Raw genomic sequence first — 12,027 nt, 5'->3', positions numbered from 1 at the left:
CTCGAGCCGCCCCCCACCAGCCCACTCTGCCCGGTTGGGTGAAGACCCATCCGCAGCACAAAAGACGAGCACGTGGGCATATTCCTTTTTCTGACTGGCCGCCATCTTTTGCAGGGGGAATACATAATACTCGTTACACCAAGAAATCCCGCGCTCCTATTCCTCAGGTCAGGGATGCTTTTCACGATAGTAGCGATCGATTCTGTGTATACTGTAGCCGGAGCGATCAGTGACGGCTGGCAGCTGGCTCAAATCTACCTTTCTGCTAAGCGTTGCTGGGGCCCATATTCCGACTATCGTTCTCGTTGGCTCAGAAGGCAAGGGCTTCCTTGCATTTATGTCATAATGGATCTGCCGTGACTTGTATTGCTTGATTGCTAGATTGGTCGTTGCTACGGCAAGGCGCTTGGGCACGCCAAGTTAAGATCGGTAACCACAACAGCAACCTGTAATACCTGGTTGGGCTGAGAGCCTTTTCGAGTATATCAAAGGAGCACGACCACCGGTGGCTGAGACTCACTCACACGCCCGTCAACGTCAACTGCCAGACAGGTACATAGAGTTGAAGTGATACATACCTCGCGTAAGAGGCGTCTAAGCGTGCGACACATAGCACGGCAAGCTTCCCACTCTCACGTGCCTGCTATCGTGCCCCGCGATCCAGAAAATAGACGAGTCCAGCTGAAGCTGTCCGCTTCTGAGAGCTGCCCTTTCGTCGCGACACCCAAGGGCTCGGATGGTCCAAGCGTCCACAGGTGCGCGCGGGCCACACTGCATATGCGCATCTATCCTCACTCACCCGAAAAGAGCTGAGCAAATGAAAGAAAGGAAGGGGAAAAAGCGGAGGTAGGCGTCGGCCGGAGATGCTGCTAATCTAACATTGAACCCAGCCTACTGCCAATTGCTACCTTACAGTCCTTGCCTACCCCCTACAAGGAGACTGATTGATCGCTACATATCGTAAGCATTACAGAACCGACCAACACTCCCTCGGCACAAGGCTGGCGCTCCTAGGCCCGTCTCTCCATAAGCGCTTGTAGCAACATTTTCACCACCGTCTCCGACTTGGCCGAACAATTCTCGTCCACCATCAAGCCGCGCTCCAGCTCAACACAGATACTCTACCCGGGCGCATCGTCATATCTAACAAATCCAACAATGGCTACACCTACGAACATTGTATGCCACCCCTGCGCGCACCACTCCGCACCGAATGTTGTTCGCTAATTCCACCAATTTCTCATGTAGCCCGTTGGCGCAACCCGTTTGCGGCAGATTGCCACCGATGTATGTTCGCCTGACCGATCCTATCGCACCAAGACATCGTGAAAAAGACCACAATAACTGAACGGGTTCAACTATGAGTTAGGCTTGCCAAAGCGCCATCGGTGGTGCCGAATTTTACGAACATGCCAAGGTTGAGCATTGGAACTCGTCCATCATCGTACGTGCTGCTTTCCCTCAATCACCACTCCGCCCCGACTCCGATAACCGGCGATTATGTCGGATATGTGCTCGGTATTGATGCTTCGACACACTATCTTTAGAACTCCATCTTAAAGGCGCTCATCTCCGAAGCCACCCCGTCGGGCTCCCAAGGACCTGCGCATAAGTTTGTCGTCAACAGCACGATTGTCCAGCATCTCGTCCCTACCTCCTCTCTAAACAGGCCCAAGGGCGGCAGCGACAACAAGGGAGAAGAGCCGCGCATCAGTACCAGCGATGGCGGTGGTGCTACGGCCACCGACGGCAAGCCGCACGTTGGACGCCGTGGGATGCACTCGGCTACCCAGGCCTTCTGGAACGAGAAGACGGACGGCATGTGGAGCTTCAAGTACGATGGCGGCGAGAGCAAGGGTATGGACGTTGTGATCAGCGTCATCTGGATCGCGGTGTAGGAGTACTACTATCGGTTTGATATAACCTGCGAACAGAAAAGGAGGGAACAACACAAAGGCGCTAGGCCTCCTGACACCAGCGACAGAAGTCGAGCAGCGGATGCCGCGAAAAAAGCGACCCAGGAGTCGGGACTTGGGAGTGTGCCGTCTGAGTCCAAGCCAGATAACGCAGCACGTACTCCCGAGGGTGTATTGCACGCGAGTTAGCTACGCGGGATCAGAATGACCTTTGTAAGTTATTGTACATATAGTTGTAGGGGATGGTAAACCCGCCATCCAACGTAATGACAATACTTCATAAAAACAAACACAAACAAACAAACAAAATCGTTGTACGAGGAAGATTGCGTCGTCCTTCAGCGGGACAGATACCGCACCTCGCGGGCGTGCTGTACAGATGCAGCTCGTACACCACACGACAGTGACTATGAACAACGGCTAGCAACTGGCACCTTGGTGACGCACAAGCATGATATAGGCAAACACTATTTGACCAGAGCTAACTCAATGGCACGGTCGATGCAACAAATGCTACAGAATGCTAATGCAGGATCGCAGGGCAAGTGGGGATGAATAGTTATAGTCGGATACCCCGAGTTTATACTAGAAGTGCATCTCTAGACCTAGTATCGCTACGTCAGCCAGGCAGGCAACAACAGGGTGCTTGGCTCTCTGAGTTGTAACCTAGGCATGACTCGATTGGGCATCCGGTAGCTTTCAATATATGCTATCTGGACTCATCGACCAGAGAGATGCCTTGTCTTTGAACGGAAGTTATGGTAAAAATCCACGGTTCTTTTGGAAGATATGCTGGACTCCGGGATACGGGTGTTGGCCCCATCCGCCGGGCCGGTCTCAGACGAGTGGCAATTCGCCGGAGACAGCCCAGGTTTGGCTATAAGACTCAGATCGTGGCCTTACAGTATGCTATGCTCTGGAAGCCTGCCGTAATTAGATCGAGTACTGATCGAGGTCTTGGAGGGCCAGGAAGTCCGGTTCCACTGTTCCTAGGGTTTTGTCGGAAGCTTCCAACCGGGACCATAAAAACGAGTAATGACTCTGTCCATTGGCTCAGACAAATGGTGGATGGCTATGCTTCGGTAACGAGAGATATGACAAGAAAGAAAAGAAAATGAGGAATACCGATTCAAGTAATTGCACCCGCTAATCAAGACCTGGAAGAACGATCCTCCACAGCACATTCCTCAAACCACTACTACTATCCAAGGTAATAGAAGAGTTCATAACGGTTGTCAGGTAATATGGAAAAACAAATTCGAGAAAGGCACGAGGGGGCCTGGAACGCACTACACAACGTGACAGTTGGCCGAAGCGAACGAACGGGAACTGTTCCTGTATCGTTTGACATCGGGCCACACACCAAGGAGGGTGGGTGGCAGTGAGAATGAAGGAATGGCGAAGGGCATGTAGCACAACAGGAGGAGAACGAGGGACTGCCCGGGAAGCTAGACCCGGGATGCGCCTCCATCCTAGCACGGGACGACGGACATAACCAGGACGAAGGCAAGCCTCGCTCGCTGCCTTGCTACCTAGCCCAGCTTCAGCCGATCCATTATCTGGCCAATCTTCTGTCTCTTCTCGGTTGTCGCTGTCACGGTCACATTTTGTCCATGTATGTATGCACACGTAGTTGCTTCTGGTGCTGTCTGTTATGAGTTGTTACAGCTTGCAGTTGCTGACTTGCTGACATCCCGCCGAGTTACCTTTTCGCCACCGCAGAGCGCGGCTTGTAGGGAAAGCCCGGGGAGTGGCTAAAATGGCGGAGAAAGAGAGATCTGCTCGTCTGTCTCCATCCAAGATTCCGTCTTCTGCGTCGATGACGATTTTCTAGAAGATCGTTGGGTTGTTTCTTGCAAACGGTTTCTGAACCCGAACACAGTACGGACATGGCGGTCTGAAGGCCAGCGAGTCCCAGCTGACAAGGGCGTAAATAAGGGTTGTTTGTCTGTATTTCCGACATTGATCACCAGCCTGCCAGCGACGAGAGGGCCAAGCGGAATACAGCCGTTTCCGACCGCCTACATGTCTCCATTTTATCGTGACAGGGACCCGCCGAAACGACGTCAGTCAATTCTTGGAGGCCCAGGTGCCCGAAGGCGGCGCTTCTGATTGAGGGGCTTCTGGATCAGGAGGGTTGGAGGGTTGGAGGGGTCCTCCTCCTGGCCGCTGGGCAGCCGCTACATATGTACGGTTGACAGCACCGAGAATAAGACCTGAACAAGGGGGGTTGCAAAAGGGAGCCCAATTCCGTCCTGCGATTGGTTTTGCTGCGACCTCACGATACCCCACGACACACATCATCAGAAGCGATCTCCCCAGTCCAAGCCGGCTAATTCGCACCGGAGCCCGGCGGCTAGGCTGCCTGGCTTTCCCCTACATATACATATACATGCGCATGTACCTACATTGCATTCACAGTGCCAACTAGTTGCCCAATTCTGGGGGTGGGGGTCTACTTGTATCGTTCGATTCTACGCAGACATCCATCTCGAGAGCACAAGAGGTTCTCCATGACACGCTTCATAGACCACGAGAAACTCTATATTACCACATGCTACCCTACCAGTAGTAACCGCCAACTTTAATCTTGCCTCAAAGCCTTGAATCTCAGGTCAAGCCGCCGCCGAAGATCGGGGTGAGCACCAGGCGTGCAGGTTGCCAAAGAGGCGCCGTCTTCTTTTGGCATGAACCTTTTTCCCTGCATGTTTCGAAAGGGGGTGCTCAGGCGAGGCTTGCACCGTTAGATCTAAACTCTGTATGTGGTTATGACCCGAGGTGATGGTAACTATTCACTCACTCAGCCTCTGTCACGAGCCCGTCATTCCACTGGGGAACTCCCCCCGTAAACACCCAGGCCGGGGAATTCAGATGGACGCTACTATGTGATCAACGGTTGCCCCAAATCATCCTACTGTTACGTATGTATGTATGAAGGCCGCGCATCTCGCTGGCTTGCTGGCTTCTTTCTCTGAGCGACGTAACGATGCAAGGTGGCCCAGAACACAATGCGCACTGTCTTCAATGCCGCCGTGTGCTTAGCTGGTGGGCCACTCGGTCTCGCCTTTGGCACGAGGAAGAAAAGAATTGGGTCGAGAAAGACCCTATCGTGAAGGCGCCAAGCCATCAACGCCCACCTCACCCCTGGCAGCTTGGGTTCATCGTTTTTCACGGGGTACGGCTACTAGTCAAGTAGAACTAACGGCAGACCAGCCAACTTCAATAAAGTTATTCGTCGTATCTGGGGGAAGGCCCGGAAGGGCTGATGCAAAGCCTTCTTCATGCGGTTGCAAGAGTCAGTAGGTCTGTTCGAACGTTCGGCCTCGGCCGCTTTGTTGGATTTTGGGCGGGGGGCGCGGGCGTGTGTGTGTGCGTGTGTGCTGGCTGAATAGAGAAATGTAAGCAAGCCAGGTTACAGCCGGCTGTCCAGCTTGCCAGGTCACACCACCATCTCCCGATCGTCCGCCATCAAACCGTCGAGAACAACAACGACGGAACACCCCTGTTGCGCCCAAAACCGCCTGCGAGCATTCTCCTCGTTCTTCTCCGGAGTCATCTGGGAATGGCAGGCAAAGAAGTGGGTAAACCGTCTCCACCATGTCGTCGCTCGTAGATTTGCCGCTTTTAGGAGCGCCCCGGTCCAGTTTGCCCAGTTTGCAAGGGGGAGTGTGTGATCTCTGTTGCGTCGTGTGTCCATATAATAAACAACGCTGGGCTCCCCTCCTATTCCTTGACACTGACGTCTATGTCATATACGATCCACCGTTTCCCAAACCCCATAAGTGAATCGACATCATTGCCATACGCTTCCTCTTTTCTTACACAGAAAGGAAACATCGTGACTACATACATCATCTACTCAGCCCCCAAGCCAGCCCTGAATCGTTCCCGAGAACAACGCCGCTGGTGCCATTGATACCCGCTTATAAGATTTGCTAGCCTCTGGATCCATCGTGAGTCGCTAGTGTCGGGACCAGAATCTACACCGATCTCACGGAGCTCACTCGGCACAAATTGTGCTCGACTTCTTATAAGCTACTGCCCCCTCCAGTAGCTGCCAGCCATCTGCAAACTCAGACTCGGCTCATCAGCTCTCTCAACGAAACATCACGCACACACGCACATACACATACGAACGAGTGTCCAGCCATACAGTGGTAGACCGACTGGACTATATCGACACGGACGGCTTCATTAAGTGGTTTATAAACTTAATTGCGAAGTCGACAACAACTTGAACACAGCAAAACCTCCCCTGCATTAAGCCACCAAGAAGTCACGATGGTTGAGGTTTTGCGTTCACCTTCGGAGGTGATGGGCATGGGGGCCGCCTCGCCGAGTTGAAGCTGGCTTCGATTGACGAAACAGCCGTGATGGAGCAAGATACCCCCAATGAGAAAGACCCCGGGTTCAGGAAGGTAACCACGGCGCAGCGACAACCGCGTCGCGCCTTCACAGCTACCAGCGACTACCGCATGCCCGGTGCGCCTTCCACACCGCGGGGCCATCTTGAGAAGGGTCTGTCTCCATCTGCGAGGCCCTCGGAGCAAGACTCCTACTTCCAAATCCCTACTACATCGCGCACTCCTACATCGCGATCCCCTATGACTCCCCAACAGCATCGAGAACAACACCAGAAACAACCTGCTCCCGTCGTTGTTACACCGGGACATGCTGCCGGCACACTGCCCGCGGTGGCGCGCCCGCTACTGCCATCGCCACAACGATCATATTCAGTAATGGACTACGAGCCCATTCCTTTCATCCAGCTCCCGGGCGAGAAGCTCCAGCTCATGCACTTGCCGGCCGAGATCCACTTCGCCATCTTCGACTGGCTCGACCCCATTGACAGCACCTGCTTGGGCCTGGTTTCGCGGCACTTCTACGCCATTCACCGCCGCATGCACGGTACTGTGCCGCTGTCGGCGCGTCGACAGGGGCCCAACGACATGGAGTGGGCGTGGCGGTTGGCGGGCCCGCTTCTGGACCTCGAGAAGAACAAGGAGCAGGGACTTACCACGACCAGGGCTCAAGACCAGGCCCAGGCCGACGCGGTCCACGCCATGGCGGTCAAATTCGAGCAGCAGCAGCATGCGAAAGGGGCCAGTAACGCTTCTGCCGCGTCGGCTTCATCGTTGGCGTCGCTGCTCCCGCGAGGACAGGTGTACTGCCGGAAGTGTGGCATCTCGCGCTGCGAGCTTCACAAGCACATCCAGGAGTGGGTGCCAGCCGGCATGGAGTACTGCGAGGTGTCGCAGAAGTTTGGGCGCAAGGCCCCCGAGAACGCAAGAAAGACGTGCTACCGCAGCTCGCCGCGGCATCCGCACCGTTGCGGTCGCCACACGAGGCAGCAGCGCGCCGTGAGGCTGGTCTAGGATACCGGCGTCCGGTGGCTGAGCAGGAGACTGGGCAGTGCGACTAGCCGAGCCGAGGTGCCGGCCAAGGAAAGGAGAATGACTAAATGATAAGATACGATACCTATACCGACATACCCTATATACCGAGGGGGAGGACTTGTATTTTGGTTGCTGCTCATTGGCCGACCCGTTTTGGGCGGCTGGACACTTACATACCGGGCGTTGGACTCTGCGACGGACGGAGATATGACCTGCTTTTGTTTCATGGACTACGGGAGTAACGATACCATCATGGGTGTATACACGCCTTCTTATTAGCATTCTTTGACACAATTACATCAACTTGCTTCATTGATAACATCACTTTGGCCCGAAACGTGGAATGCCGCTGTTCGCACCAACCAAGACCACTCGGATCGACTTCCATGCGGGTTATCCATCTTACCATTTTGTCGCCCGTTGTACAGCAAGTGGTCGTCTTATCGATAGCGTCATGCAAGAGCGAAGAAGAATGGGCGCACAAGCATGCGACCCTGGCGGCCTGATGAATCTTCGGCCGTGCAATGCCTATCACAGTCTATCGGCATATCGGCGCGCCCCAAGCTTCTGTGGGATGACGCCACAATTTCTCTCCCTCGCCTCCTTCGTCATCGCTGTGCCTTCGCTGCCCAGTTCTGCATTAAGGGAAGGGGAAGAAAAAGCGGCCTTCCAACTTTTCCCTGGGGGATTGTGCAATCTGGAAAGATGGAGCAGCCCATGAATGAAACTGGCCGGCTTTGCACGCTACTTCGTATGTAACCTGGGAAGAGGTTGACGAACTGTACGGTGCCGTCCAGGGTGAGGGAAGGTTCACGGTGCAGAAATTGCTCCATGTAATCTTAAATCAATAATGTCCCCTTCGCGTGGCCCGCCCCTTTCTTTCATGGGACATGGTGCATGTTCTGCATGGGGCATTGGGAACATACGATAGGCGGGAAGGGAAGACATGCATCTGGATAGTACGGATTGATACAGTCCACCTGCGTTGTAGACTGTGTACATAATAGTATGTAGCTTGAAGCGGTGGGAATGTCACGTGTTATACGTTATCTGTCCTGAACGAAGGTGGTGTTTCAAGGATGTAGGTACATGCCGCCGCCGCCAGGCCGATATCTACGTACAAGTGTACGCGAACACAAGCTGTCCAATATATACTTGTTGATAGGTGCTTCTTCTACATAGCCATATCCAACCAACATCCACATGCTATCCTTTCTCTTTCCCCCAATCCATCCATTCAGTATCCAATTGAGTGCGAGTTAGCCGGTTCCGGAACAGGTCACCAAATCCAAGAGAGACCAGCGAGTCTACTTCCTGCATGCTGGCTTAGAGAAGAGGTGTGGATTACTTGATTGGCCCGATTAGCACCACAAAGGCAGTGCTCTCTCCCACTGCTCAGTGCTCAGTGCTCAGTGCTCAGTGCTCGGAAACCAACACGTCATTACAGCGCAATTCGCGAATCCAGCAAGCCGGGAACAAAAGTCGAGGATTCCGAACGAAGCCAGCGAACCAGATTGATCAGTGTCGGTTGACTAGGACGAGCATTGTCCTGTCCTGTCCTGTCCTGTCCTGTCTTATCCTGTTCAGTTCCGTCCCGTTGTAAACGCGAGCGTCCCACTTGCTCAAAGTTTCCACACCACGAACTTTGAGCAACCGAACAATCCTGGTTGGCACTTGCTTGGTTAAGAGAAGCCTGTCCTCAACAGACAAACACCAGAAACCTTTCCGTGTCATACCTACTTATTGACCCTGCAGCAACATCTTACGTTGCACGACAATCAAGAACCCATCGAACACCACCCCCTCCCCTCGCCCCGGCGATCCATTAGAACACTCTGCACCTTACCTTCCAGCAAACGAAGGCAACTGGACACTTCCAAACTCGATCCGACCTCCAGCTTTCACTGCTTGCCTGCCATCCTTGATTTACTCCCAGCAGCCTCTTGGGATTGGAAACACGTATCGAACAACCGCCACCTTGTGTCATACCTCTGCCACTTACTGATAGTTCCTTCCTCGTCAAATCAAGGAACACAGGGAAGCACGTGGAGCACGACACTGCGTCACTTCCATCCGCAAACTCCAGCCTTGACAGTGATTGCACTGGGCTACAATATCCGCTAATCGCCTGTGTGTGTATTCATATTCCCACCATGTCTTCGCCATCCGCTTCTTCGCATGGAGGCAAGCGTAAGCGCCCGACAACCGCTGCTTCGACCGCCATAATGGACGAAAACCCACTTCTCCAGCCCTCGTCTCGGGATGCCTCCGGCGAGGATGGCGACACTACTGCCCCGGAATCCGGTAGGCTGACCCACCGCAAGACCGACTCTGCTTCCAACGGCGCAAACCCCCCAGCAAGCGACAGCGCGCCAATTCGGACCGAAACTCGGGCCCGCAATCATCTACGGCGTCTGTCAATGCTGACCGCGCCCCGGTTGACCCCGGTGAGCCCAGTGACACCACCGAGGCCAGCGTTGATATCGCCGACCGTGTTACCCGGAAGAGCAAGAAGCCCACAGCGCTCAAGGATATGCACCTGAACAGCGACGAGAACGAGGACCCCGATGATACCATGGCGCCACCTCCGATTGGCAAATTGACACACCCCGTGGGATACAAAACCAACGACCCGCCTGCAGGCCGGCCCGTAAGAGTCTACGCGGATGGTGTATTCGATCTTTTCCATCTTGGTCACATGCGCCAGCTTGAGCAGGCCAAAAAGGCTTTCCCTGATGTATACTTGCTCGTGGGTGTTACAGGCGACGAGGAGACCCATAAGCGCAAGGGCTTGACAGTGCTTTCGGGTATGGAACGCGCCGAGACTGTCCGCCACTGCAAGTGGGTGGACGAAGTGGTTGAGAACTGCCCCTGGATCGTCACCCCCGACTTTCTTGAGAAGCACCAGATTGATTACGTCGCCCATGACGATCTTCCTTATGGTGCGGACGAGGGTGATGACATCTATAAACCCATTAAGGAGCAAGGAAAGTTCTTGGTTACCCAACGTACTGAGGGTGTGAGCACAACGGGTATTATCACAAAGTAAGTCGGCTTCAAACTTCTGGTTCCCATTCGCTTCCTTCTGTCCGCATTGCGGTTGCTGACCAAGTATATGCATCGATAGGATCGTGCGTGATTATGAGAAGTACATTGCGCGTCAGTTCAAGCGCGGTACCTCGCGCCAAGAACTCAACGTTAGCTGGCTTAAAAGAATGAGTTGGACATGAAGCGCCACGTCCAAGACCTCCGTAATAACATCCGGACCAACTGGACAACCACGGGCCAGGAGCTGAGCAAGGAACTGCGTCAGTTCTGGCCTGCTAGCCGACCTCAAAGCCCAGCCCCGGGGCACCGAATCCCCACTACCCCGGGCGCCCCTGCTGGCGACATGACGCTGCGCGAGGCTGCTACCATGGCCAATGCTGCTAGGTCGCCCACTACTCCTGGGGCTACTGGAGAGCGAGGAAACTCCAGCGAGTTCATTAGCGGGTACACGTTGGGCCTGATTGGTGGCGTTAGATCTTGGGTAAGCTTTCTCGTATATGCTTGACATTACTTATTATGGTTTAACTAAAGAAACTTCTCTGCAGATGACCAAGAACCGACGGAATGTGGGCGACAACAGCCGGCCGCCTAGCCGGTCGCCAAGTGATGATGAGTCCGAGGAAAGCGACAGTAAGTCGACTAACCGCGGTCGGCAAGCAGCCACCACCACCGCGGCGTCGACATCATAGAAGATGGGCGGCAGGGGACGCTGCGAGCACAAGGAAGTTTTACGCCACTACCAAAGAGCAGTATCGCTACGCGGAAGACGGGGGCGACGGATAAACAAAACGTGAAGATTATCATCTTGAGACAGACATGGCGTTTTATTGGGTACGCAAGTAATGATGGGGGCCTCGCAGAATAGCTTACCAGATGCGCGCACGAGACTTGACTTGGTAGCTTACAAACGTAACAAATCACATGTTAGTTATCATGTCATCTGTGTGGTCCCCTTTGTCTGAATACCGATAATGTGCTCTATAAGCTACCGCATGGGTTCCTCAGTTCGCCTCGCGTCCGTGCGATAGGTATGACATGCATAGCTAGCTACTGTGTTGGTCTTGGGTTGCAAATCCTTGGAAAGGAGGTCAACTTCCGTTGCTCCTATGGTAAGCTGAACACTGTATGTCCCGGGGGTAGCTTCAGGACAGCCTGGTTTAGAAGTAAAAGAGAATTAAATGGGGCTGTCCGTAATATCATGTGCGCGTGCTTTGAAGCGGCTTGTCCTAGATAATACTCATACGAGAAGCCCGCGTGTAAACCAGGGACTTCTATCGTGTAGAAATGATAGCGGTACGTGGGGGTGTATTTGCCCCTGGATTACAGGGGCAATCAGGAACAGCGATTCCAGGTGCCCGACGTCGCTGAGTTCTTTCTGGCAGGCATATACATTCAATCATACCGGGAGGTAGTGCTATGATGTAAGGAGCAATCTTCTATCTTATGCAAAGTGGGATACTCAAGTAAGCTTCGTTGAAGAATGACTCGATGTGGAACAATTTTATTACCCCCTTCCAACTTTTTCTTTCTCTACTCGAGAATATGACCCGCGAGCATGAGCCTAGCTCAATATCAAGGCATGTGTAGGGTTTGAAAGGATGATGTGCTGGAAATTGCTGTTCGAAGAATTCAGGCAAACAGCCCTCTTAACTGGGCGAAAGCGAAAA

General features: G+C 53.6%; 3 protein-coding genes across 3 annotated transcripts; all 3 read left to right on the top strand.

The window, feature by feature from the left end:
- Window positions 1-1,158: 1,158 nt before the first annotated feature.
- PG998_013877 (Tctex-1) lies at window positions 1,159-1,898 on the top strand (the record flags this gene model as incomplete). Its single annotated transcript, XM_066880693.1, has 4 exons — window positions 1,159-1,179; window positions 1,249-1,287; window positions 1,370-1,444; window positions 1,548-1,898. The coding sequence occupies 4 exons, from the start codon at window positions 1,159-1,161 to the stop codon at window positions 1,896-1,898; spliced, it is 486 nt and encodes a 161-aa protein (XP_066724832.1).
- Window positions 1,899-6,289: 4,391 nt separating this feature from the next.
- Window positions 6,290-7,291, top strand: PG998_013876 (uncharacterized protein; the record flags this gene model as incomplete). Its single annotated transcript, XM_066880692.1, has 1 exon — window positions 6,290-7,291. The coding sequence occupies one exon, from the start codon at window positions 6,290-6,292 to the stop codon at window positions 7,289-7,291; it is 1,002 nt and encodes a 333-aa protein (XP_066724831.1).
- A 2,174-nt stretch (window positions 7,292-9,465) lies between these two features.
- Window positions 9,466-11,049, top strand: PG998_013875 (cytidylyltransferase; the record flags this gene model as incomplete). Its single annotated transcript, XM_066880691.1, is given in 5 exon segments — window positions 9,466-9,616; window positions 9,637-10,357; window positions 10,440-10,509; window positions 10,527-10,841; window positions 10,906-11,049. 5 exon segments carry the CDS (start codon window positions 9,466-9,468, stop codon window positions 11,047-11,049), a joined length of 1,401 nt encoding a protein of 466 aa, XP_066724830.1.
- Between the last annotated feature and the right edge of the window lie 978 nt (window positions 11,050-12,027).

The sequence above is a fragment of the Apiospora kogelbergensis genome (assembly GCF_038363985.1).
Source record: "Apiospora kogelbergensis strain CBS 113332 chromosome Unknown utg000009l_segment0_segment0, whole genome shotgun sequence".
Classification (NCBI taxonomy): Eukaryota; Fungi; Ascomycota; class Sordariomycetes; order Amphisphaeriales; family Apiosporaceae; genus Apiospora; species Apiospora kogelbergensis.
This window is presented reverse-complemented; position numbering and strand designations above follow the sequence as displayed.